Below are 27,188 nucleotides of genomic sequence, written 5' to 3' on the forward strand. Positions count from 1 at the left end.
ATGGAGATAAGATCCCCCTTTTTCTGCCTCCAGGGACTGATGTGATGATTGTCAGATGATTCTGGTGATATTGACGTGCAGGCCTGAAGCACTGTGTGAGCATCGCACAGCAGTCACAGTCATAAAACTAGCAGGAGTGCTCAAGTAACTAAGACACAAAATCCTGATTTTTTCTTTTTTTTAATTCATGGTAATTCCCTGAAACAAACCATCATAAAAGGAGATTCCTAGAGGGAAGAATCTGTGTGTCCATCTGTTTCCTTAATGGACCATTTGGAGCAGAGTCCGAGAAGAGCATGCAGAGGATTGTGACCGGGACCTGTCCTGGCTAATGGGTCCCCAAACCTGAGGGTGGGCGCAGTTTCTGACCAAGAGTCTGATGAGAGAAGAAACAGTTTCTCTTCTCTTTGCAGGACCCCACCCCAGCTGCTACACCAGAAACACCACCGGTGATCTCTGCAGTGGTCCACGCCACAGATGAGGAAAAGCTGGCGGTCACCAACCAGAAGTGGACGTGCATGACGGTGGACCTGGAGGCTGACAAACAGGACTACCCGCAGCCCTCGGACCTGTCCACCTTTGTAAACGAGACCAAATTCAGTTCACCCACTGAGGGTAAGCAACTCTGTAGCCAGCTGGACCCCCACTCTGCCTCGGAGAATACTGCCCCTAGGGAGCCAAAGGCCAGGAGAGAAACTTCTCAGCCAGGTAACCACATGATCATTATTGTGCGATCGTCTGCACGTCTCCCGCTGCACTTGAAGCTCAGGCTGCGTTTGAAAACAGCCTGAGACTTGAAACCAGCTGTCCCTTGACCCAAGACTCCTGCGAAGAGCCAGCACGTTTCCCTCTAACTCCACCTCAGGACTCCATCGAGTGGGTCCTGAGTGCCCACTCGAGCTTTGCCCATGGCTTATGTCCCGTCTGTGATTTTGATAAACACAGCTCCAAGGGAGTGTCATTCAAGTCAAACTCTCAGTGTGGGTCACTGACCTGGAGTCATTTGATGCCACCGTTATTCCTAGGCTCCATACGGTGTTCAGACACTATGGCCACGCCTTTTAATGAAGCCTCAAACCAGAGATTCACCCCAGGCTTGCTGAGAGGACATGATTCCCTTCTCAGAAATGGGCAGAAATGGGCTCCGGACAACTTTGCTTATCTCAATATCCTTCCTCCTGTGTATATTCAATTTCAGTGTTTTTTCTTTTTCTTTTTTTTTTTTTTTTTTGAGACGGGGTTTCACTGTTGTCCAGGCTGGATTGCAGTGGCATGATCTTGGCTCACTGCAACCTCTTGCCTCCTGGGTTCAAGCAGTTCTCCTGCCTCAGCCTCGTGAGTAGCTGAGATTACAGGCACGTGCCACCACGCCCGGCTAATTTTTTGTATTTTTAGTAGAAACGGGGTTTCACCATGTTAGCTGGGCTGGTCTCTAACTCCTGGCCTCAGGTGATCTGCCTGCCTTGGCCTCCCTAAAGTGCTGGGATTACAGGTGTGAGCTACCCCATGCTTCCTTTTTGATAGGAAAACCTTTTTGAAGGAGAGCTAGCTCCTTTCTTGGGAGGGATGACCCCATTGCCCTGACCTGTTGGTGCGCCACGTTCCCAGTCCTCCAACCCATTTTCTCCTCCAGCCACCTCTGTGAGGCTGCCCAGTCGGCATTTTGACACTCCAGCTTTTGTGATGGTTTTGAGTTTTCCTTTCTTGATTTCTAACAATTTATTTTATTATTTTTTTGAGATGGAGTCTCACTCTGTCACCCAGGCTAGAGTGCAATGATGTGATCTCGGCTCACTGCAATCTCCGCCACCTGGGTTCAAGCGATTCTCCTGCCTCAGCCTCCTGAGTAGCTAGGATTACAGGTGCGCACCACCACGCCCAGCTAATTTTTGTATTTTTAGTAGAGACGGAGTTTCACAACGTTGGTCAGGCTGGTCTCAAACTCCTGACCTTGTGATCTGCCCACCTCGGCCTCCCAAAGTGCTGGGATTACTGGCATGAGCCACTGTGCGTGGCCGATTTCCAACAGTTTTTTTGAACTGAGTAGAAATCACTGTGAAGAAGATCACACGTGAAGGTCTGGTCTCCACTTCCTTGCTGCTAATAAGAGACTAAGATCTCCTTTAAACGGCTTCCTCCCTGTCTGGGTGGAGTGGTGGTGTCATGAGGATGCAGGTAGATTTTAATCGTAACTCAAAAACTCCCAGTCTTCTTCTGGATACTCTTCCACAGTCAGGCCCAGAGGCATGGTTTGCTTTGTGCCCACGAGGTCTTGGAATGGTACCAGCATGCAATTATGGTAGATCTATTTCATGTTTTTCAGAGTATTGGATGCTTATCTTCTCCCTACCCAAAACTGCCTTTCTAAATTTGACAATGAAAAGATGATCCAAATTATGTATACTTGTACTTTCTGGCATTTTGTTTTCTGTAAAATAGAGCCTTTTGGTTGGCTGTCAAGTTGGCCCTCTGGTTTGGGGTTTGAGAGGTCCAAAAGTGACCATCTTGGCCAGACACGGTGGCGCACGCCTGTAATCCCAGCACTTTGGGAGACTGAGGCAGGCAGATCACATGAGCTCAAGACCCAGGTGTTCAAGACGAGCCTGGGCAACATGGCAAAACACTGTCTCTACCAAAAGTACAAAAAATTATCTGGGCGTGGTGGTGTGTCCCTGTGGTCCCAGCTACTCAGGAAGCTGAGGCGGGAGGATTGCTTGAGCCCAAGAGACAGAGGTTGCAGTGAGCTGAGATTGTGCCACTGCACTTCAGCCTGGGTGACAGTGAGTCTCGTCTCAAAAAAAAAAAAAAGAAAAAAAGAAAAGTGACCATCTTGCTCTCTCACCTGACCCCAGAGGCCCTACGATCTGGCCTCAGCCTCCTTTGGATCCTCATTTCCCTCTGCACCCACATCCGAGGCGGGAGCCTTTTCCCAGAACACCCCTCACTCGCCTCTGCAGTGCTGCTGCAGACCCCGCCTGCTGGAACACCCTTCCCCCCACCTGCACTGCACTCCCCCCACCTCATCCCTGTTTCCCACCCTTTCCTTAGTGCTAGCCCCTCCCAGCCTTTCCCTGGAATTCCGCTCGTGGCTCTGCCCGCCTTCAGTGCTTGGTCTGGGCTGAGCTGGGGGTATGAAACACCGTAATAATGATGTGTATGCATTTCTTGCTTCCCAACTGGCTTGTATGTTTCCTGAAGGCAAGAACTTTGTCAGGTTCATCTCTGTTCCTCACAGCACCCTCAGCGTCATAGGGACTAAAGACAGGTTTGTGAAATAATGGTAATACAAGGTCAGGCAGGTCAACAGCTTAGTAATGTCAGCTCAGCAATTTGATCTTGCAATGGGCATCACCTCCGTCAGGTGTGGAGCTCTGCGGGGAAGATGCTTTATGTTCCAGAGGCAGCAAGGGACATTTGAGCACAGGCATCAGACTTGGCCATTTTGATAGCACCTATGGTGGGTCCCATCTCTTGAGCTTGGTAAGAAATTTCTACATATCGGAGAAAAGCATTTAGAAACCATCCTGAGGTTGGGGCTGGGCGTGGTGGCTCACACCTGTAATCCCAGCACTTTGGGAGGCTGAGGCAGGCAGATCACTTGAGGTCAGGAGTTTGAAACCAGCCTGGCCAACATGGAGAAACCCCATCTGTAGTAAAAATACAAAAATTAGCTGGGCATGGTGGTGGGCACCTGTAATCCCAGCTACTAGGGAGGCTGAGTCAAGAGAATCGCTTGAACCCAGGAGACGGAGGTTGCAGTGAGCCAAGACCATGCCACTGCACTCCAGCCTGGGTGACAGAGTGAGACTCTTGTCTCCAAAAATAAAAGAAAAGAAAAGAGAAAGAAGCCAACTTGAGCTAGGCATATGATTTTGATATGTGTGTGTCTTTAGTTTTACCATCAGGAACCAAATACATGCATTTTTTTTTCCTTAGAAAATATAAAAATACTAACAGTACTTTTAGGGCTAATACATACGTCATTCAATGGTGGCATTTATTTGTCCATCTTCTACATTGTACTAAAACAGACAACTTACTAGCTGAGTGACATATTTGACAGTTGTTTGTTTCTGTAAAAATTGAACAAATATGTAAATATATGGGTTTGGAACAAAACTTGGTTAAACCCATTACCTTAGAAAATGGGAAGATTTGGGAAGTCATGACTATAATTTAAGCTGGTAGACAATCAAAAATCCATCAATGTGAAGACACAACAGTTGCAGTTTCAGGAGGTGTGGACCCCACTGCATCCACCTCGCTAACACACCCAGGGTCCCTCCAGCATCTGGACGTGGAAATACCATTAATGTAATGAGGTCCAGTCTAGCAGCACCAGACACACACCCAGGGGTGCTGATGTGATCATCAGAAAGAATCTGTGCGGGGGGTGGGGCCCCAGCTGTGATGTGAGACTTACACTGAAGTCACCAACCACAGGAAAAGGAAACGTTGGGTGAGAAATAATAATTATGATTTAAATACATATTCACGATCATATTAATTCTACAGGTAACAATAATAAGCTAGGGCCTGTCATTGGGTGAGGACTTACTTTGAGCTGTGCAGAGTCTTCTACATTCATGATTTCATTTCATCCTCTCAGTCTGCAGAGTGCTTTTCTACAATTCCCCATTTTAAGAACAAGGATACAGAGGCTTGGAGCTGTTAATGACTCCCCCAGTGTCCTGGCACAAATCCGTGGAGAGCCAGGTCTGCCTGACTTCACAGCTGTGCTCTTTATGTGAGCATGGAACAGGCTTGCTGCCTGCGTCTGTAGAATGAGGCTGTTGACCTAATCACACTTTCCTACCTAGGTCCATAGGACCAGAATGTTGAAGAGCTTCAAGTTGTCTTTAATATTTCAAAACACCTGAATGTAACTAGGTTAGAAAGATGCCCAGGGGATTAAAATACCATATTTGGGCTGTAACTGTATCAACTCACTAGGATGACACTGGTCATCTTCAACGGATGAAGAACTCATTGACAAATTATAAATGGTTTTCTTTGCATGGTTGCTTAGTAAATGCCCTTTTTTGGTGCAGTCTTTTAAAGCGTGATGCAGTGGGAAAAAACTTAACCCATGTAGTCCTTGTGGAGGAAAAGATTAGGAACTATTGGTATACACAGCTGAGTCCTCTCCTGGCTGTCCAAGAGACCCTGACAGAGTGCAGTTGTTTTAGATTCAGAAGTCTCAGTGACTCTTTGGTAGTCACCCAGTTTCCCTGTGTCCTTTAACACAGCTCTGTTAGTCCCTCCTTCCCACTCTGACAGAGGGGAAAGTGCCCTCCTTGGAAGCCTCAGCTGTTCTTAATAACGGCAGGCACCGTCTCTGTCACACTGCAGACACTTAGAAGGGTGACAGTGGGGAAGCTGGGAGCAGCCTCCCCGTCTCTTTCCCTGGACTCTTTTCTTCTCCCCTAATATAATGTCACTTAGGTTAAAAGTTCCAGAAATACTAGCCATGAGCAGGAATATATCTGATCATGCTCCTTTACATTTGTGTTACCCATCGAAGGGTTTTTATCTTAAAGTATTTCATTTTAGCCTACAAAATGTAAGCACTTTGAGCTCCACTTGGAATATAAGTCAATAGGCAAGGAAATATCGGGCGAGTTGGCTTCCCTGATCCTAGGAACGCAGACCTGGACTCAGTGGCATCCTTCTGGCTTCTGCATGGGGCTCTTTCCTGTTCCTAGCAAGCCCCCAGCAATTAGAGACAGATGAAAGCAGCATTGAAGGCCCCTTGCTGTGCAGTGCCCCCATATGAAATAATTACCAAAAGCAGCCCTCAGAAACGACAGGACCCGTGAACAATAACTGAGCCTCTTCAGCTAGGAGCAGTCACACACGTTAGCAAGGACCATCTCCTCCAGTTGAGAGTATGATGTGCCACTTGGTATGGTGGCATCACCCTTCCTGGCCTGCCAGCTGTGTGTGGCATGGTGTGAAAATTGGGCTGAAATTGGATGTGGCTTCACCCCCATGCCTGCCCTTTGAGGCTTAGGATTTGAAGCAGATGAGTGAAATTTTGAAAACCAAGTTCAGGAAGATGTTTTCTCAAAATATCAGAGATCACCCAAGATGACAGGAGAAAGTATTTATTTTTCTTACATCCTGTCCAGATCATTTTGTAAATTACAAATCAGGATCCCAAATGACTGTGATTGCAACAAGCAGGGCGTGTTCTGAAGGAGCATCTCCAGGCGTCTGCTACTCATCTGGGATTGACGGGGAGGAGTGTGGGCCTTCTGAAACCAGGCATCTCACAAATGCAAACACTAATGTGGGTGTCAGAGAACCCCACTTTTGCACCGTCAGTTGCTCCTTCTGAAGGGAGGAATGGGGACACAGGACAGTGGGAAGGGACTTTCTTTTGGCAGGTAGCAGAGAAGGCAGATGAGTGAGCTCTGTGACCTAAAACTCACTCAGATTCAGCCACCAGAAGAGCTGAGGTTCCAAGTGGGACACTTTAGTGAGGCGAGCTGGTTACCAGAGCCGGGCACTCGCCCGGGGCCACAGGTCCCTGGAAAAACTCTGCAGTGGTCTGTTGCTCGTTTGGTGTGTCCTGGGTGCCTTGTGCTGCATTGGAGTGTGCTTAGAGATTTCTGTTATATCATTTAGGGCATGTAATGCCTTGGCAATCGTAATGATACCTTAGAAGAGGCAGCTGATTCACTATTATTTTCTCAACTTAAACAGCTTATAATAGAAAGTAAAATGATAGTCCCGGGGTTTTATACTTGGAAAGTGATAGATAGATCTGGAAGAGACCCTAAATATCACCTTGTCCATCCCTGTCTACTTCCTCCTTCTCTCTTTTTTTTTGAGGCAGTCTCGCTCTGTTACCCAGGCTGGAGTGCAGTCGTGCGATCTTGGCTCACTGCAACCTGTGCCTCCTGGGTTCCAGTGATTCTTCTGCCTTAGCCTCCCAAGTAGCTGGAACTACAGGTATGTGCCCGGCTAATTTTTGTATTTTTAGTAGAGATGGAGTTGGCCAGGTTGGTCTTGAACTCCTGACCTCAAATGATCCGCTAGCCTCAGCTTCCCAAAGTGCTGGGATTATAGGTGTGAGCCACTGTGCCCTGTCCTGCTTCTCATTTTTAAGGTGAGGAGGCGATTAAGACTTTACAGAGTAATGCTTCTGTCTTAAGTTGGGGCAGACCCTGGGGTTCAGGCTTGGTGTGAGAGTTGGAAACACACTTTGTCTACTCATCTCTATTCAGGATGCAGCAGAGCTTTCTGGCCTTTAATCCACAAAACTGTCTTTGATCTCATGAGCTGGCCATGCCGAGTAGAAGGATATGTTTGCCTCACCAAGGGAGATTCAGAGATTCCTGAAAGATTGTCCACGTGTTTAAGTAGTTGAGGTTATTCAGCCATTTGCAGGTTTTAAGAAAGTCCTCCAGGAAATATCTCATTTTAAAGCTCATATTTTTTTGATGATGCCTTTAGCAATAGGCAGAAATAAAGGGGCTTTAAACCGGAACTGCTATTTATCTTTATTTTCATCTTAAAAAAAGTTGAAAGATTACACTTGATGGATTGCCACTGATGCTTTTTCACAGTGGGTTTCTGAGCAGGTCACTCTTCACCTCTTGGTTTTCTTTTTAAGTAGAAAAGAGGCATCTGGTAGCTCTAGATTGTGGCTTCTGTGAAGACAGAAGTCCATTCTGGTCTTACCCACCACTGTATCCGCTATGCCTGGCACTGTGCAAAGCATATAGGAGGTGCTCCATCCGTTTGCTGGATGGGGAGTTCAGCTGAGTGTCAGCTTAGTTTCCAGGTACTCGAGGCAGGCAGTGGTGTTTGCCGACTCCATTGAGTGTATGGGATTTTTCACCAATCAATTTGAAACAGGTCATTTCTCTACCCGTTGGACTTTACTAGTCTTTGAGTTTGAAAATAGATTTGGACCAGCCCTGAAGACACTGGTAGAACCCTGGGAAAGGCTCCAGGTGACTTACAAAGCTTCCCTTACCAGCAGCACTGAAGGAACATCGTCCTTCCCTCACTTCAGAGGGTGGCCAGAGCTGAATACCCAGAGAGGGACAAGTAAGGGTCCAGTTCCAAAACATCACGAGGATGTATCATCCCACGTGCTGCACCTGCCAGTTACAGAGGAAACCAGCACCCAGAATGCATGTGCTGTCTTACGGGAACACTCAGCGCAGAGTGCTTAGGTCCGGCCACCCTCGGGCTGTGCTTGGTCGTGCCGTGGAATTCCTCAGGACTTTCTCAGCCTCCCTAATGGCAGAAGCCCCTTTACAGCAAGACATTTACCGATTGTCTGAAAATAGCTGAACTGAGCCTTTTCTTTAGGCTATATAAGAAGTCTCTAGGCAGTGGGCACCGTCAGAAAGCCCAGAGCCTTGTGATAGCTCCCACCCTGCCTGGCTCAGATCTTCCCATTTTTTTTCCTCTGGCACTAACCTTACCTTTTGTTTTTTTGTGTTTGTTTGTTTTTGTTTTTGCAGAGTTGGATTACAGAAACTCCTATGAAATTGAATATATGGAAAAAATTGGCTCCTCCTTACCTGTAAGTCCTTCTGCCTCGGGCCACTTAGGGGACTCGCTTTCCTGCCTTCAGGGGCCTCCTCCCCTGTGCAGAGCGTCTCTGGGAGCTCAGACTCCAAATCGAGTGTTCTCTGTGTACACAGCTTCCCGGGTGCACAGCGATGATGGACTGGGGCTGGGGGGTTGAGGTTTGTACTCAATCCACTTCGTTTGACATTTTCAGGGAGAAAATGATAGAATACAATTAGATGTCCTGCAGAATTACTTTCCTAGACTGAGAAAGAGCTAGAGATTTCTTTAAAAAAAAAAAAAAGAGGTGGTGATGGTTTTTCAGGTATACGATTAGCTGTTGTTGAGAAATTGTTTTAATTAACTGAATATTTTCTCTGGGCAATAAGCCTTTCTCCCTGGTTTTTCATTTTAAGAGGTTATGATGGGCACTGTCTTTCCTGGCATAATACCTGCTGCCCTAGGGCATGTTATTCCAAGGGTGACCTCTTGCTGTTGTCAGCGATGCCCTCGGAGACGTGTCGCACACAGGAGGGCTTGCTTGCAGCACTACACGGCCCTGGACATGTTGCTCTTTATCTTTCTTTGCATCAGTCATAGATGCCGGGGTTACTGCTTCCAAATTGCAGATTGCTGTAAGTTAGACCTGAAGGTTGGGTAGGAGAATGTCCCCATGCACAGGCTTAACTCAAGCGCCACATCAGTGAGATCACAGCTCCCCGAGTAAAGCTGTGGGCTTTGTCATCATCCCCTGGTGGATTGCTTAAAGAGCTTAGCTCTTTGGCCACAACTGTGTCCCCAGTAGCTGAGGCCATATACATAATACTGAGGGTGAGACATTTTACCGCTGAAGGGGAACTGTCATGTGTTTTGAGATCTTTGATTTAAATGGATTGAAACCACAAGGGGCCCCTTCCTCTTGTGCCACCACCCACTGCCTGATGCGTTGGCAGGCCTTGCGGATGAATTTCGTGAGGAGCATGCCCTGCCCGGGAACAGCAGAGCCACCCAGAGATTTCATGGTGGTGCAGAGCAGCATACCTGCCGGCCATTGCAGGGACTTATTTGGGGACCCCGGCAGGGCATGTGGAGGGGGTCTTTCAAGGTCTTCCCATCACTGAGAGATGTCAGTCTCCATTTCAGGGCTTGGCATCCCACAGCCCCTGTTTCTAGTCTGGCTGAGCTGCTCTCCAGGCCCTGCCCCTGCCCTGGGCTCATTCAGCTACGGTCAGCCCAAGTCTGGGCTCTTGCCCTACCTCTCTGTTTATCTTCAGTGGCCAGCACAGCTCCTGGCCCAGAGAGCATGCTCAGTAAATGTTGGTGAATTGAGCAAAGTCCAGCTCACCAACGCCATGGCGTCTTCTCTGCCGGCCACGTTCCTACTTGAACTCAGTTGTACTTTCTCTGCATCCTCCTTCCCTCCCCACCTCACTCCTAACCAGGCCCCACTTCCTCCTCCCTTCCTGGGGGCTCCAGAACAATGAAGGCTTTTCCCTGATGAGTTATTTGTTCTCTGTTGATGAGTGCTCCAGTTTTCATCTCAGTTGCACGTTCAGGCCAACTGTACCCAAGCTGATATGTGACTTTGATCCCTGCAGCAGGACGATGATGCCCCGAAGAAGCAGGCCTTGTACCTTATGTTTGACACTTCTCAGGAGAGCCCTGTCAAGTCATCTCCCGTCCGCATGTCAGAGTCCCCGACGCCGTGTTCAGGGTATGACTTCCATGATGAGAGAGTCACACATCATGCTGGATGTTCTAAAGCCTCTGAGCACCTTCATGCTGTTATTTTGACTTCATTTCAGTGCATAGATTCAGGCAGCTGACACGCCACATAATTTTTTTTTTTTTTTAGTAGAGACAGGGTCTCACCATGATCCCTAGGCTGGTTTCAAACTCCTGGGCTCAAGGGCTCCTCTCACCTCAGCCTCCCAAAGTGCTGGGATTACAGGCATGAGCCACAGTGCCTGGCCAGCCCACACTTCAGTCTCTCTGAATGTCCACAGGGACATAAACGCATTGGTTTTATTACTGGCTACCCTTTGGACTAAAGTGAAATCCTTCAGCAGTCGACTGTGTGTCCTACCCCCTATAATCTCGCCCAGTGCACACACACACTTTATTCCATCATTTCTCTAAAGAGGGACACTGTGGCCCCGCATTCAAAGCTTGAATCCCACCTGTACCTCCTCCTGGTTGTGTGACCTGTAGTGAGGTACTTGGCTCTCCTGGGCCTCAGTTTCCTTGCATGTAAAGTAAAAGTAATAATGAAACGGACCTTGCAGGGATTTAATGAAGATTAAAGGAGGCTATCAGTCTCCCAGAGCATCCCCGAGCTGTGCGACGGGGAGAGGGCACTCTGTCTTCCAGAGAGATGCTGTGTGTAAAGCTCTTGTTGAAGTACCTGGCACACCTCAAGTGTCTGGTAAATGTACATTATTGATATGGTTGTTCATGTTTGCATTTATGAGGGCTGATGTTTGGAGCAGTGCATTGTTTGATCAAGTAAGTGTGGGCATTGCTGTGAGATTTGGACCAGCCTATTTTGTCTGCCTGCCCCTTTAAGCAGGAGTGAAAGTGCTTGCACTGACTTCTCGAACTTACAAAAGAGACTCTGCAGGCTGCCCAGGGTGGTGAGAACAATGATGATGGGGGTTATGTTGTTAAAACAGTAGTGGCACCAGGTGACAGGTACTGCATTAAGTGCTTTACAGGCATGCAGCATCTCATTTAATCTTCACAGAGAGGTCCATTGTCTCCATCTTATAGAGAAGGAAATGAGGGCACGGTACCCAATCACTTCCCAGAGTCCACAACCAAGCAGCTGGTGGTCTGCTGAACTCCAGAGCTCGGGTCTGTAGCCAGTGGTATCTGTACTTCTGCCCCTCACTTGTCACTCGGTCCTGGGGTGACTGCCCAGCCTAGAGGCTGCATGGCTGCATGGCCACTGGAGACCTGGCCCATATCCCTCTGGAAGTCCAGGATTCCTTGTGATATTGACTTGGTCAGGGCATCCTGGTTGATTTCAGTGGGTTTCCCAATGAGAAAACTAAAGAAAGATGCCCTTTGCTTCCCCCAGGTCAAGTTTTGAAGAGACTGAAGCCCTTGTGAACACTGCTGCAAAAACCCAGCATCCTGTCCCACGAGGACTGGCCCCTAACCAAGAGTCACACTTGCAGGTGCCAGAGAAATCCTCCCAGAAGGAACTGGAGGCCATGGGCTTGGGCACCCCTTCAGAGGCGATTGAAATTGTAAGTAAAGTTGGAGGGCCCCAGATCACAGGGGATGAGGTGTGGGCCAGCTGCGTATTATCACCAAGAAGGCCAGGCCTTCAGAGCAACACTCACCTGGCACCTGCCATGGGTCCCACCCTGACTCCCTGACCACAGAAGCCGACCTGGGAGATCCCGTACCATGAGGATGAGGGTCAGGTTCTCTGTTCCCACCAGTGTGGTTTTGCGTTTCCCACTTAAGTACTTTATATGCCTTCAGGGTTATTTAGTTTCCGTTTTTTGCCCCTTAGGACTAGACTGTTGCTTTGGAGCAGTCGTTAAGCAGTCCTCTGCCACTTCATCCTTGATGGCAGAGGGCAGGGGACCCTTTTTTGGGAAACAGTTAGTTTTCCTGGGACTTAGTGATGGGAATTTCTCCTGTTCAAAGACCAGGACTCTTCCTCTCCCCAAGCCTTGTGGGGTCTTGCAGAGAAATAGAGCTGAGCTGAGGGTCTCACCTACCCCCCAGTCCCTGCACAGCACACATGTCACATGGCCTTGTGCATTCCCCAAAGTAAGTGATGCCCATGCCACGGTCTTCCACCCATCTGAAATGTACCATCCTTCTAGGTGAATTTTAGTTTTATTTCCTCTACCTCCTGCCCAGCAATCCCCAAGCAGGTGTGAAGCCCTTGATTTAGTGTGTTATTTTTGTTGTTCTGTGTTAGTAGGCCATTTCTCTCATGCATCAAATGTTTATTGAGCACCTACTGTGTGTCTGGCAGTTGGATGCTGGGGTGGATACTGAAGAACAATAGCAAAAAGAGGGTCTAGATGTGAATCAATCTCTCACATTAATACTCTGAAGCACACGTCCATGATTCACCTTCTACAAAGCTGGCTTCTGATTCTGAAGTCTTTCTGATCTATCAGAAGACACTTTTTCATTTGAAATCATCTTTCCGTGATTTAGAAAATGACCTTTACCAAAACCTTACTTCATATATATATATATTTGAAAATATTTCTTGAAGAGTTATGTTATGTTTGGAAAACCCACCAGCTAACTGGCCTTTCACCTTCCACTAGCTAGCTCCCACTCACCAACCAGGGAGTGAGGGTGGCGTGGGGGTGGGAGGACACTGAAGGCTGCACTTTTGGGGAGGGGGCCGGGTCTGCCAATCTCAAGATGTCCATTGTTAGCATGTGGGAATTAGTCTAGATGTAACCACAAGTAATGGCAGCTAATTGATTCTCTCTTTAGCCTCAAGGCAAAAATGTCCAGCAAATGGCTGCGTGGCCCTTGCTTGGAATCAATATCACTCTCTGTTCTCCTCTATTTTTCTTGTGTGTCCTCCTCTCTGCCGGCGTTCAGACAGCTCCCGAGGGCTCCTTTGCCTCTGCTGACGCCCTCCTCAGCAGGCTAGCTCACCCCGCCTCTTTCTGTGGTGCACTTGACTATCTGGAGCCCGACTTAGCAGAAAAGAACCCCCCACTATTCGCTCAGAAACTGCAGGTTTGTAGCCCACGTGTGACCTTTTGGGAGTTTGTCAAAACCTCAGTAGAGAATGAACCCCTGAGGCCCAAATGAAATGAGGCAGGATTTGATGAGGAACTGCCGAGAACGTTCCCAGTGACATATCTTCCCCTCAAAGGATGGTATATGTGACGTTCTTTACCCACGATACCAAAGTGATATAAATTGTGTGATTACATATTGAACAAACCATTTCTATTTCAATTTACAAACTGGGCCCAAGTAGTCATTATTTAGAAGCATTGATAGCCCCCAAAGCAGTTTCTGTGATTTATTCACTGAACCAAGAATATTAGATCACCACTGAGCCAAGCTATTTATATATACGTGGTTATCTCAGACTCCCAGTGAGATAACATCTGGGCCCAGTCTTGCATCTGGAACCAAAAACAATGATCTACTCTGTGCTTTAAATTTGGCAACTTAATTTGATATCCTCTAGACTAGGATGTTCAGAGCAAACCTAGAGAGACTGTTAACAGCCATCTGAGAGATGCAGCTCCATTCATGGAAACTATTGGCCAACTTTACCTTAAGAAAGAAAAAGGGAAAGAAATCAAAGAAAAGAGAACAGAAAAAATTTTGATCCCATTTTGCAAATCATTTGGTATTCAACTGCACAATACTTCCTGACAGTCAGAAGGGTGATTTTTAGAAAAGGAAATTAAATGCTTATTTCATGATCTGCTGAGGTGCTAATTGTGAGAGAAAGGCGGAGCGCGTGTTTTTCCCGAGTGCCTGTCATGACACATTTTCGTGGCACGTTCATTTCTCGGATGTGGAAACCATTGACGTCTGTCTTGATGCATTTCCCTGCGGTTTGCCCACACTCCCTGTGGGCAGGAGGAGTTAGAGTTTGCCATCATGCGGATAGAAGCCCTGAAGCTGGCCAGGCAGATTGCTTTGGCTTCCCGCAGCCACCAGGATGCCAAGGTACCGGTTTGCTGCCGCGTGCGCCACCTCCTGAGAATGTCATGTGTGCCGCTGGGGTCCAGAAGCTGCTTTGCTAACCATCCACCAGACGGGCATCATCGGTGTCCAGCAAAGGGTCATTTCCAAAAAGCTGAAAGTGTCACTCTTGCATAAATACACACTGAGCATATAGCTAAGATCCATTTAACTCGATAATGCTAAACTGTGGGAAGGTAATGCTGGTTAAATGGGAGAGAATACAGAGACCAATGTATGGGTCAGTAGGGTAAAGAAGGCTAGCCTAAGACGGCAAAGTTGGTTAGAAAACTGGTTAGCACTGATTCAACAGAGCAAAACAAAATCATGATCTTTGAGGGTTTTTTTTTTCTACAGATACCATTTGCTTCTCTATTGAACAAACATAATTTGCAACTTTTCTATTTTCTGCAAGTTAACATCTGACTTTGTTGAGATGAGTCCCTAATCAATAGTGCATAGTAAGTGAAACCAAGACATTTGATAATATTCTAGACCAGGCCTAAGCAATCCTTTCTGTAAAGTGCAGATGATAAGTATTTCCAGCCTTGTGGGCCGTACTGTCTGGCACTGTTCCAATAAAACTTTATTTATTTGTTTGTTTGTTTGTTTTTTACAAAAAACAGCAGTGGGCCATTTGGCCCATGGAGTTTCCCAATTCCTAGTTTTAGCATGGAGTATGACATTGACAGGGCATGCAGAAATCTTTTTGCCTGGCTTCCAAGTTTGGGGTAACTTTATTAACAATTTGAATGAGTTGCTGATGACGTGCAGAACGTGTGTTTGCCCCTGGACTGCCCATGCAAACCTTGGTCTCTGAGGGCGGCCTTGTTCCCACCCCTCACCCCACCCCAAGTTGGACAGCCCGATGAACCTGGTGTGTCAGACTGTGCTCTGTGGCTTTGAACAAGTAGGTGAACCTCTCTGAGCCTTAGTATTGCCGTTCATGAGATGAGGCCAATAATAGCCAGTGTACAGGTTGCTGTGAAGATGATAGATGTCTGGTGTGCGGAGAGTGGCACCATGCTTGACACATAGTAGGTGTGTGATAAAGGAAAGCTGCTGTTATTAGTTGACACTTCCCTTTTGCTTCTGTTACCTGATCAGGTGCTCCCAGCATCTCTCCTCGGTAGGTGGATCCGGGTCCCATTTTACAGATAGGAGATGGAGCCACTTGACAGTGATTCACCAGCTTGTTGGGGACTAGAACTCAGGTCTCCAAGTGAGAGGCCCCTTGCTGGGTGTGGTGGTACACACCTGTAGTTCTAGCTACTCGGGAGACTGAGGCGGGAGGATTGCTTGAACTCAGGAGTTCAAGGTTACAGTGAGCTGTGATCACTTGATTGCACTCCAGCCAAGGTGACAGAGTGAGCCCCTATCTTTTAATTGAAAAAATACAAATGGGAGCCCCTGGCCTGCCTGCCTGGAGTAACAGCTCATCTGCAGGGGGGCAGTGAGGTCTGTGTCTCTCATCCTTGGTACAGGAGTAGGAGTTCTGGCTGCTGCTCCGGCCCTGAGGGCCCCCCAGTGAGGTCTCCTTGGCCATACCCAAAAGAGAGACCCCTCCCAGAGACAGTAGGTGCTTACACTGTGGGTGTGCAGGCTGGGAACAGCGAGACCCAGGGCAGGAACAAGAATGTCAATACAGATTGGGGATGTCCTCGTTCTTGTTGCCAAACCATAAGCTTAGGTTGAGTTTCCATGAAAGCAAGATTTTTAGAAAGCATGAAGCAGTGAGGATTTTCCCCCCGCTAGATTTCTTTCTAGACATCCTTGGGGCCTAAAGACAGAATGAATTGTATGCAGTTTGGCCATCGTAAGTACCATGTATTCCTGTCCAGAGTTTGAGGTGGAATTGAGCATGTTTGGTGAGTAGCTCAGGGTGGATATGGAGTGTGCTGAGTGCCTTGGTCCCCCTGCCGTCTCCTTTGGAGAGCAGCCAGAGACGACTGTTGGCAAATAATGGCCAGGAGTTGACTTTTTGTCAATTACTGGCTGTTCTCAGAATATGTGCCCCAATTCTGAGTTAGAAAATAGAGTCATGTGTGTTCATAGTGTATGGGTCGGAGAGGCAGCCCAAACCACCTCTTTTATTTCAGAGGCATATGCTCAAAGGAGTATTCTGTGACTGTCTTGGAGTATATAGGGAACATTTTTCTCTAGCAGAGTAACTTGTACTGCTTTTGTTTAAAAGTGCATTACCTGGTGATGTTGGCCTGTGGAAAATAGAGGGTGTTCCTGTAGCTACCCAGCCTGAGGGTGGTCCATGGGCCTGACCTCAAGGTGGTCCCTGTGGGTTTCTTTTTCATATAGAAAGATTGTTCCTTGCTGCATTGGAAACTCCTGATGCATAGGAAGAGAAAACAGCAGCTGTATATCCAATTTGCCTTTTTTTCTGGCCATATATTTCAGCGGTAGGTGACACAGCTCCGTCATTTTGCCAGCATGGTCTTAAGCTGTTGCTAGCACAAAGATGAAATCACTTGGAATGAAAAATATCATATTGCATGGATGAAAATCACCATGAGCTAGAGTGGGGAGTGATTTTCCGGTTGTTCCCTAGAGCAGCTTTGACGTCCATTTCTCTCTAGACTGATGGAGAGCTGAGTCAGCCTTGCAGGAGCTGCAGTGGGGTTTCTCTGTCTCAGTTAGAAAATGTGAGAAATAAGGAAAAGTCCTTAGGGGCTGGGGTGTCAGGCTGCAGTCTTACCATTACTTTCCTTCCACATCCTTCTGGTCAAACGGAATTTGGCTGTGTCCTCCTGGGAGTGAACCTGACCAAGGTCGCTGGAACTGTGGTGCGGGAGCCCTGAATTTAACACTTAGCCACGCCAGATAGAACCCGAATGTTGTGTCCAGGTGTCTTTCCAAGAGTCGCAGGCTGTGGGCCTTTCTGGATTAGGGGGACCCAATATAAAGACGGAAGGGTGTGTCTGGGTTCCTTAGGAACAAGGCCATACAAATAACAAGCTTCAGGAAGGGAGCAAGTCCTAGCAAGAGGCCCCCGGGGCGGTTGAGTGGTGTGGCCCCTCAGTCCTGTCTTAGAAGAGGCCGATGCCTGGAGCTTACATGAGCAAGAGAAGGAGTTGGGGCCACCATGCTCTGTGTTTCCCTCTCTATCGCTGTGTCACAGACTACCCCCACCCATACACACACATTGAGCCGAGGTTCAAAAGGAGGGAGACGTGATGCCCAAAAGCCACAAGTACAGCCTGAGAGGAGTGACAAGGACCAGCTCGCGAGCACCTGTGTATTTGGCTGTTTGGAGCCTCTGTGGTCATTGCCTGGAGGCTATGTCTTGACTCGGTGGGCAGGAGCGGCTGGCTGGTGCCGGTGGTGCCATCTGTGGGAGTGGCATAAGGCCTGATGCTGAGTGCCTCCCCATGATCCCCGCTCCTACTGGGCTTGGGGACCGCCTGTGGTCCGAATTGGATGGGGCAGCACCCAGCGGAGGCCACTCTCCTGCGTGGGTGGCGGCACATGACCTGGGCACCCTCTGAGCACCAGGCCTGTGTCCATGCACCGTGGCCTTGGTCCAGGTGGCTGTCATCTCCCTAGCTCATCCTGACTCCTGGCCTCACCCCTCCGTGGCCCCTCTGGCATGGCTCTCCCAGCCTCGGATGTGCAGGTGCTCTCCCCAGAATTGGCCTCTCTCTGCTCCAGGGGACAGGGATCCTGACACAGTGCCAGCCCCTCCCCTCCATGTCTGGCAGCAGGGAACTGTCGACAAGGGGGCTTAGGATGCCACCCTCAGCTGCCAGCAGGAAGGACCCCAGGCACAGCCTGCAGGTCTGAAGTGGGTGACAGTGGCCAGAGGTTCTCGCAGGTCGCAGGACTTCAGTGGAGTGAAGGTTGGAAATTGGTTACAAAGGCCATGCCTCCTGCATCACAGCCATTTCACATTTCAATTTGTGGTTCTGGTGGCTTTTTTGGCCCCTATAAAGTAGCAAGTGAGGGTTATGTGAGAGAAACAAAGCTTCATCTAAAAATGTCTGATCTTAAAATATCAGCGACAGACAAAACTATCAATTTCTGTTAAAAACAATTCTTGGTTGTAAGGGGAAACCAGAGTGTACACAATGAATTTCATCAACACGCAGATACTCAGGCAGTAATTCAAGAGGGCTCTGAAGTCATCTGTTCCTTTATTGAAAACACCAGGTGGCTGGGATGAAGGGGTCAGTGAACAGTCTACATGGTAGTGTCCATTTGCATTTTCTTAGAAACCTCATTATTTTATTGATTTTTTTTCATTCCCTTTCTTGTTTTACAAAGGATTTTAGGCAGCATAAAGATAATTAATTCCTTCATTAGTCATATTTAGTTTCTGCCCAGTATGATAAAGTTAGTTTTAATTAAATCAATTTTCTCCTGCGCTGCAGGGAGCCTGCTTATTTTGGTCAGAATTGAATCTCATTCTGGGAAACCTTGTGGCCCAGTCTCTGAGATTCTCCATTTTATTCATCTTCAGAAGGTCCACGCTGAGTTTGATGGTGACTGATGTTGTTTTCATTTTGAAATTTTATTGCTTATTTAAAAAAACACACACATATTTGTTGACTTTAAAAGTGAACAGTTTTTGTTTTTCCTTTTAAAATCTTTTGCCCTTTTTTTTTTTTTTTAAAGACAGAGTCTCACTCTGTCACCCAGGCTGGAGTGCAGTGGCGCGATCTCAGCTCACTGCAACCTTCGCCTCCTGAGTTTCAAGCGATTCTCGTGCCTCAGCCTCCCCAGTAGCTGGGATTACAGGCATGCACCACCACGCCTGGCTAATTTTTGTATTTTTAGTAGCGACAGGGTTTTGCCATGTTGGCCAGGCTGGTCTTGAACTCCTGACCTCAAGTGATCCACCTGCCTTAGCCTCCCAAAGTGTTTGGATTACAGGTGTGAGCCACTGCAACCGGCCCCCAGTTTTTTTTTATTAAAATTTTTTATAGAGATGGGGTCTCACAATGTTACCCAGGCTGTTCTCAACTCCTGGCCTCAAGGGATCCTCCCACCTCAGCCTCCCAGAGTGTTGGGATTACAGGTGTGAGTGAACCACCGTACACGGCCCAGAATTTTTTTCAGAATTGTGTGTTTATGAACTTTCTCCATAAGGACAAATATTGAGTCTTGATCTCTGTGTCTTTTTTCGACTACTTCCTGAGAAGTTCCCCCATGACAAGCAGAACTGTGAAAACCATTTTCCAATAGTAGAGATGAACCCCTGCATGTGAGGCTCTGGCCCTGTGGCTTGGTGGTGCCCTTGCTTCTGGGAGGTCAGCCTGCCTCTGCTGAGGGCTATTAACGTGTATTCTGGTCAAGCGTCCTTAAAACGGGGACTTCTTGAGGGCCTGAGCCTGCCCTGTTCTCACATGAGCGAGTCTCTGGGGTCTGCTTGAAGGGGACTGTGTACTTCCATCTCTGGCCAGTGGATCATTTGGATCCTGCTTCAGGGTCACCCCAAGTATGCAAGGCCAGGCAGGGGCCATGAAACCCAGGCAACAGACGTTTAATCTTCCAGGACAACCGAAACTATATAGTTTCACCATGCATGTATACGGCTAACTAACTGGTCCTAACTCAGTCATCTCCGGTCCTATCCATTAAACTTCTTGAGTTTTCTAAGCTGTCTCCCTTCTCGGGTTCATTTTCCCTGATGCTGTCATAGGGTAGGCATGCCTGTTCTTGTGGTGGAAGAGACAAATTCTGCACAGGTACCTTTAGGTCCTCCCCCTTCCCAGTTACTGTTGGCTCTTTAATCTTACCTGCTGTCCTTGATAAGCCCTCATCATTCTTTCCCCAGACCTCCCTCTCTCTACTACACTGTGGTAGGCTTTCACCATTCAATTTCTTCTCATAATTTCCCAAGGGAAGAAGCAGCTTGCTCTGCCTGTTAGAGCACTCTAGTATTGACAACTAGGGTAGAGGTTCGCTGGGCAGCCATGACAGCGCCATGAGGTTAATGCATAGGACTGAGAGTGTGGTTGGTTTGATGTTTCTTTTGCAGTAGAAGTAGACTGACAACCCGGCTGTGCTGGTCGATGATGCTGCTAACACCGCATTTCAACTGTGTTGCAAATTGCCTAGCATTTTGTGCAAAGGGAAAAAGAATAACCACAGACTCCTCCTCACCTGTGGGAAGCTAGTATCTGTCCTCCACGAAAGGCTATAAAGCCTCAAACCAACATCAATTGGGTGGGTTGGGGTGGTGGATCACGCCACCTGTTAAGGGTCTAATCAGCAAATGTGGATATTGTCATTGACCCAGTTTTTAATTTTCCCATTAACGTAACAGACTTCATGGCAACAGAACTCCAACATAACTCTTACATCCAGAAACTCTACCTAGCCAAAGGTGATATTGGTTGACAACTACAGTAGGCTTTAAGCTTTGTGTGACTCACATCCTTTCAAACAGAGCTAAACAAATGCCCCCAAAATGGAAATGTAAAAAGTCTTACAAAAGTGATCAAATCTGTGGTTATTCAAAACTAGGCAAACGTAGACTAGAATTCAACATTATTCACCATTGAGCTCTCATTTGGGAAGTGGAGGCTGCTGAATAGTGCCCTGGGTTCTCAGGCGCTGTGCCTAAGTGGCTCGGCGTGTGATAAATGGCAGAGATAAGCAGGTACCAGACATGCTGGACTCCAAGGCCTCGGAGCTTAAGGGGCCTCTGCCATTAGCCCCTTTGTCTGCCTGCCCAGGTGCAGAATGATAGATCTCCATCCATAGACTGGACTCGGCATTTCCCTGTTCATCAGTCTTTGCACTTTCTCATACTTTTGATGTTCTTTGTTTCAAAACCATACAATTGGCCCATTCATGAGAGGGTGAGTGTAATCCTCTTTGTCATACGATTAATGCTAACTTTTTTTTTTTTTTTAATTAAAAACCATTCCACAGAGAGAGACTGCTCACCCAACAGACGTCTCCATCTCCAAAACAGCCTTGTACTCCCGCGTCGGGACCGCCGAGGTGGAGAAGCCTTCAGGCCTTCTGTTCCAGCAGCCCGACCTGGACTCTGCCCTCCAGATCGCCAGAGCAGAGGTATCGTGGCATGTGGTGTAATTATCCTCTTCCTGCCACTTATAAATACGTATGCTCGTGGTCCACAAAGCCAGAGTCTTTGGAGACAGACTTTGTCCTCTGAACGCTGCAGGCAAAGATGTGTGGCAAACCGTGCGTTTTGATCTTCCTAGACACTATCGTGTAATGGGCCTTTTGGCCTTGTTGAATTTACAACAAAAAGCATGCCCCTTTCAGTTGCTCCCCAGTGGGCACTATGAAAGTCTGATATCTGGCTGCTTTCTTTTTTATGCTCGGGGAAGTTCTCTGAATGTAATTATGGTTTGTTGTAGGAAGTTTTCATTCCACATTTATTCACCGTCTCCTTTTCTTGATCTGTGAATTGCTCAGAGCCGAATTCACTCATTTGGGGCTAACCTTTCTCTTCTTCTCTCTGAAACTAGATCATAACCAAGGAGAGAGAGGTCTCAGAATGGAAAGATAAATATGAAGAAAGCAGGCGGGAAGTGATGGAAATGAGGTCAGTTGGGGAGCTGGGCCTTCCTCGTGCCTGAGGGATGCTTACCTGTGGTTTAATAATGACTGGAGCTGGCGTGGTCCACAGAAGAGTGTCTTCTGTGGAAGTTCTCCCTTTATTACACACGGTTCATATTTTTCTAAAAGTATTTTTACTCTATTACTATTACTAAAATAGCATGCAGATGAATTAAAGAATGCATTCAAATAAATGTATGTACAATGCAAAACAGATCTTCTCCGCACTCAGCCTCCAGTTCCACAACCCGCAGGTGACTATCTTCTGTTTCTGGTGGATCCTTCCAAGAATTTTCCATTTCTCATCACAAATGTAACAATGAGTGTAAACAGCCTCTTTTTTCACCAAAACAAATGAGAGCGTGCAGTATACGTTATTCTACACTCTTTTTAAATTTTTTTTTTTTTTTTTTTTGAGACAGCGTTTTGCTCTTGTTGCCCAGGCTGGAGTGCAGTGGCGCCATCTCGGCTCACTGCAACCTCCAACCCTGCCAGGTTCAAGTGATTCTCCTGCCTTAGCCACCTGAGTAGCTGGGATTACAGGCATGCACTACAACGGCTGGCTAATTTTTTATATTTTTAGTAGAGTCAGGGTTTCACCATGTTGGCCAGGCTGGTCTCGAACTCCTGACCTCAGGTGATCCACCCGCCTCAGCCTCCCAAAGTGCTGGGATTACAGGCATGAGTCACTGCGCCTGGCCCACTACTCTTTTTAGATTTAATAGCATATCTTTGACATATTTTTTATTCCTCTGTGCCTCATTCTGTTTAACAGGTGCTTAATGGTCCATTGTATGGATATAACATAATTAATTTAAACAGTCTCTGTGGACAAACATTTAGGATATTTCCTGACTGTAGCTTAAATGATTTATTTTTATTTGTGGTATATTGTAATAGAAATATAGTCACCACGTATAGTGTACATAAGTACAATGGCCGATACTAGTTTTTTTTGTGTGTGTTTTTTTGAGACGGAGTTTCCCTCTTGTTGCCCAGGCTGGAGAGCGATGGTGCGGTCTCAGCTCACTATAACCTCCGCCTCCCAGGTTCAAGTGATTCTCCTACCTCGGCCTCCCAAGTAGCTGGGATTACAGGCGCCTGCCACCATGCCCGGCTAATTTTTTTTTTTTTTTTTTTTTGTATTTTTAGTAGAGATGGGGTTTTACCATGTTGGCCAGGCTGGTCTTGAATTCCTGACCTTAGGTGATCCGCCTGCCTTGGCCTCCCAAAGTGCTGGGATTATAGGTGTGAGCCACTGCACCCGGCCCCGATACTAGTTTATTATCAAAATCAATTGCATTTCTGGCTACCATTTTAAGCAGAAAGCGAACTGTAGATAATCATATCGCGTTTTCTAGGTCATGGTAGGATCTTCCTGAAAATTCTCCTGTTCGTTCCTTCTTTCTGCTGATGGTTCCCTGTAACCACCTCTGGACATTGAGCCTAGTGTGCTATTTCAGATTCAAATGAAAGCCCTGCATTTGCATTATTTTTAAACCTCTTTGTTTTTTCTCTTATTCGGGGGTATGGGTGGTTCTAGTTTTTTTACATGCACTGAAAATGAGGCACGGCACCTGGGAACGCTGGAAGTTCTGTCTCTAATTTCTTTTGCCTCCTGGGAGCTTTGCCTTCTTGGTGCCTGGGGAGTGCTTATTCGTGGTTTGAGAAGTCGTGCCACTGAGGGGCCCCCAGGAGGTGCCATTTACTAGCTGATGTGGTAGGATTTCAAGATGTCACCAGCTGTTGCAGATGTGCCAGCATTTGGTAGCCCAAATGTCAGCCCGTCTGCCTCTGGAGCTAGACTACGTGAAAACCAGGCTCTGCTTCCCAGCCACGCCGGGGCATCTTACTTAACTCTGCCTCACTTTGCTTATTAACTTGAAAATGGGGGTAAATAACAGTGCCTCAACAGAGTAGAGCAGAAGGATTATGAACAAAGGCTGCAGAGTCTGATGCTTAGATTCACATCTGGGCTCTGCCACTTGGCAGCCTTGGGATTCTGAAAGAGTTTCTGAATCACTCTTACTCCACCCCAGTGTCTTCATCAGTAATGCTGGGAACAGTGAGAGCACTGCCTCTTAGGGACATTGTGAGGGTAAAGTGGAAAAACAGCACAGCTAAGGTATTTTCAGGTCCCTGGTCTCTCCACGCTTCCAAAAGGACACATCCCTTACCTCCTTGTGTCCTCAGCATTGATGAGTTTAGACAGGGCAGCCTCAAAGATCTAGAACAGCTTGGTGATTCTGAGATGCAAGGAGGTGTTGTTTAATGACAGAAAACACAGAATTGCCCCTGTGTAGGATTCGGAAAGAACCCTCGGGGGCTCATCTCATGGTTACCTTTCTTGGGAGTCCCTTCTGGAGTGAGACACTGACCTTGGGACCAAGGTTGAGCAGCCAAGGACAGGCACCCAGCATTAGACTTTGCAGAACGCATTCTACCTTCATTATTCCTTTTACCCTTATTGAATTTCCCATAGCCCTGAAAGGTGGGGTCTAGGAAAATCCTTACTCTACCAAGGAGTAAGCAGAGCACCCGCAGCTTCAGTGAATGTCGTGCTCAGGGCCACACAGCTGGGAGGGGCAAGCTCAGTGGGAGCCCAGGCCTCCTGACCGGGGTGGGGGTCTCTGTGGTCTTCTGTCGTTAGGGTCCTGGATCTTCAACAGTTATCCGCTCTTGGTTCTCCTGTGGGGAATAATTATTGGATAATGTAGGTGAACCCCTGATTCTTTTTGAGAAGTTTCTTCCAGCAGATTGGCTTTGGAGGAAGGACGTCTTCACACGTCAGTCCTTCTATTTGGGGACAGCTGGGAGGCAGTATGACAAACAGGGGATCTTAGTGCTTTTGTGCAGCCAGTGTTTATTGAGGCTTCCCAAGAAGTTTACTCTGGGCCAGTAGGAGATGAGATTTGTGTTCAATGATGCCAGATGCATGAGATGCTTTAGAAGAAGATGCAGATAAAAGGTGATAGGGTTCCAAAGAGAAATCAAGGAAGGCTTCTTGAAGGAGACAGCATTTGAATTGGACCTTGAGAAACAGACTATGAGGGGTAGAAATAGAAAGGAAGTGAATAACATGGGCAGAGGCATGGGGATGAGAAGGCTGAGAGCAAACAAGAAATCTTTGGTTCTCATTGAGTCACTGTGTTCGTGGCGTGGTGTGGAAGGAGGTAAGATGGATGAGGGAGGTTGGGCCCAGGTTGCAAAGACCTCAGTTGTCGGGCTGGAGGTTTGGCTTTATTTTTAATTTTTAAACTTTTTTAGAGATGGAATCTCGCTCTGTTGCCCACGCTGGAGTACAGTGGCTCAATCATAGCTCACTGCAGCCTCAGACTCCTGGGCTCCAGTGATCCTCCCACATGAGTCCCTCGAGTAGCTAGGACCACAGACGCAGACCACCACACTTGGTTAATTTTGTATTTTTTGTAGGGACGGTGTTTCACCATGTTGCCCAGGCTGGTCTCAAACTCTTGGACTCAGGCAAACCTTCTGCCTTAGCCTCTTGAGTAGCTAGGACTACAGGCGCACACCACCATGCCTCATTAATTCTTTTTTCATTTTTGTATAGGCAGGATCTGGCTGTGTTGCCCAAGGTGGTCTCAAAATCCTAGCCTTAAGTAATCCACCAGCCTCAGCCTTCTCAGTACCTGGGACTACAGGCATGTGCCACTCTACCTGGTTTGACTTTTTTTCTTAGTGGGCAGTGAGGGGTGTTGAAGGCTTTGCACAAGGGAGTGGCATATTTAGAGTCATGCACCCGGAAAATGAACATGCAGGGCGAGGGCTGACGTTGAAGGTGACCCTGGAAGTCGGGGCCCTGCTGGACATGGGTCAGGCTGTGGCGTCCAGCTGTGTGAGATGGAAAACCATTCTTTTGTCGTGACTCCAACGTGTCTTTACTTCTCTTACAGGAAAATAGTGGCCGAGTATGAGAAGACCATCGCTCAGATGATAGGTAGGAGTCCTGACCTGCGGGGGCTCAGGTCGGCCCTGAGGTTTCTGAACTATGAGGAGGCCTTGGAAGATAGGAGGCTCAGAGTGGGTTTCTGATAGAGCGTGAAGCCTTTCAGGGAGGGACCAGAGCATTCCAGAAAATATGGCTTTGCCCCAGGACAGAGCCTGGGGCTTCTTGGTAATGCCCCCCTGAACTGTGCCGTAGCATTATTCACACCCATGGGAAGCCATGGCAGTCACCTGCCAGCCACCGTCTGACTCAGCCAAGGACTGTCTACCTCGTGGGGAAAGAGATTCCTTTTGGTTGGGATATTTGGGGGATTTTTTTCTTTCTGCTTGTGGGAGAGAATAGGAATCAAATCCCTAGACCCTAACTTAGTTTAGACTCAAATGACACCTCAGTCTTTCCACAAGGACCCAAGGACAAGGGCAGTGGACCATGGCGTGATTGTCCGCCTCCTTCTTCCCGTGGCCATGGCAGGCTCTGTTCACTGACCCCAGCACTGTTTCTCACTGAGATTGGACACTGCCTCGGAATCCTTCTTAACACAGTCCCTGGCAGTCAGTACTGACAAATTTGCTGTGGCCCACAATAAAAGAAGGCCTCAAGTTATGAGCTGTACATCCCTGGGCCTTTTTTTCTTTTCTTTTCTTTTTTTTTTTAAATAATGAGAAAAGATCTTGCAGAAGTTCTAAGCCCAAGTTTTTATGCTAATGGTCACTATTCAGAAATCATATTATGACTAGGGCTGTGGGATGCTTTCTTAAATTAATTAATTAATTTATTTGCTTAGGTTTATGATAATCCATTTTTTGTTTGTTTTGGGATGGGGTCTTGCTACGTTGCCCAGGCTGGTCTCAAACTTCTGGGGTTCAGCGATCCTCCTGCCTTGGTCGCCCAATGTGCTGGGATTACAAGGCATGAGCTACCATGCCCAGCCCATGATAACCAGTTTTGTTGTTGTTGTTGTTTGAGACAGTCTCGTTCTGTCACCCAGGCTGGAGTGCAGTGGCACGATCTTGGCTCACTGCAACCTCCACCCCCCAGGTTCAAGCGATTCTCCTGCCTCAGCCTCCCGAGTAGCTGGGATTACAGGCATCTGCCATCATGCCTGGCTAATTTTTGTATTTTTAGTAGAGACGGGGTTTCACTATGTTGGCCAGGCTGGTGTTGAACTCCTGACCTTAAGTGATCCACCTGCCTCGGCCTCCCAAGGTGCTGGGATTGCAGGCGTGAGCCGCTGCACCTGGCCCGATAACCAGTTTTTTTTCTTCTAAGGATATATGGAGTAAAAACTCCAGGTCACTGCAGACCACACTTCATGTGTCCAAGTTTGACACTGTGCTGGCACCTGGCCCCCACCCCCAAACATATGGATGTATGAGTCACATAACACCTCTAGCTTGTCCCAAGATAAATATAATAGTAGCCTCAGGAATAGTGAAGAGGCCAA

At 47.5% G+C, this 27,188-nt stretch overlaps 1 protein-coding gene across 10 annotated transcripts in view; it reads left to right on the top strand.

Moving 5' to 3' along the window:
- The window catches only part of TACC2 (transforming acidic coiled-coil containing protein 2), a 256,831-nt gene that overhangs the window by 218,621 nt on the left and 11,022 nt on the right, over positions 1-27,188 (top strand). For 5 of the 10 annotated variants that reach the window (XM_063670346.1, XM_063670345.1, XM_054503819.2 and 2 more), the window contains 7 exons: positions 414-615; positions 8,484-8,545; positions 10,131-10,246; positions 11,612-11,783; positions 21,121-21,264; positions 21,687-21,763; positions 25,692-25,735. In XM_063670346.1, coding sequence (XP_063526416.1) covers positions 414-615; positions 8,484-8,545; positions 10,131-10,246; positions 11,612-11,783; positions 21,121-21,264; positions 21,687-21,763; positions 25,692-25,735 — 817 coding nt within the window. Of the gene's footprint in view, positions 1-413; positions 616-8,483; positions 8,546-10,130; positions 10,247-11,611; positions 11,784-13,119; positions 13,261-14,124; positions 14,215-21,120; positions 21,265-21,686; positions 21,764-25,691; positions 25,736-27,188 lie in introns of all 10 variants that reach the window. The other 5 variants (XM_054503818.2, XM_054503817.2, XM_054503823.2 and 2 more) reach the window with 2 other exon arrangements.

This window comes from Pongo pygmaeus, chromosome 8 (genome assembly GCF_028885625.2).
Source record: "Pongo pygmaeus isolate AG05252 chromosome 8, NHGRI_mPonPyg2-v2.0_pri, whole genome shotgun sequence".
Classification (NCBI taxonomy): domain Eukaryota; kingdom Metazoa; phylum Chordata; class Mammalia; order Primates; family Hominidae; genus Pongo; species Pongo pygmaeus.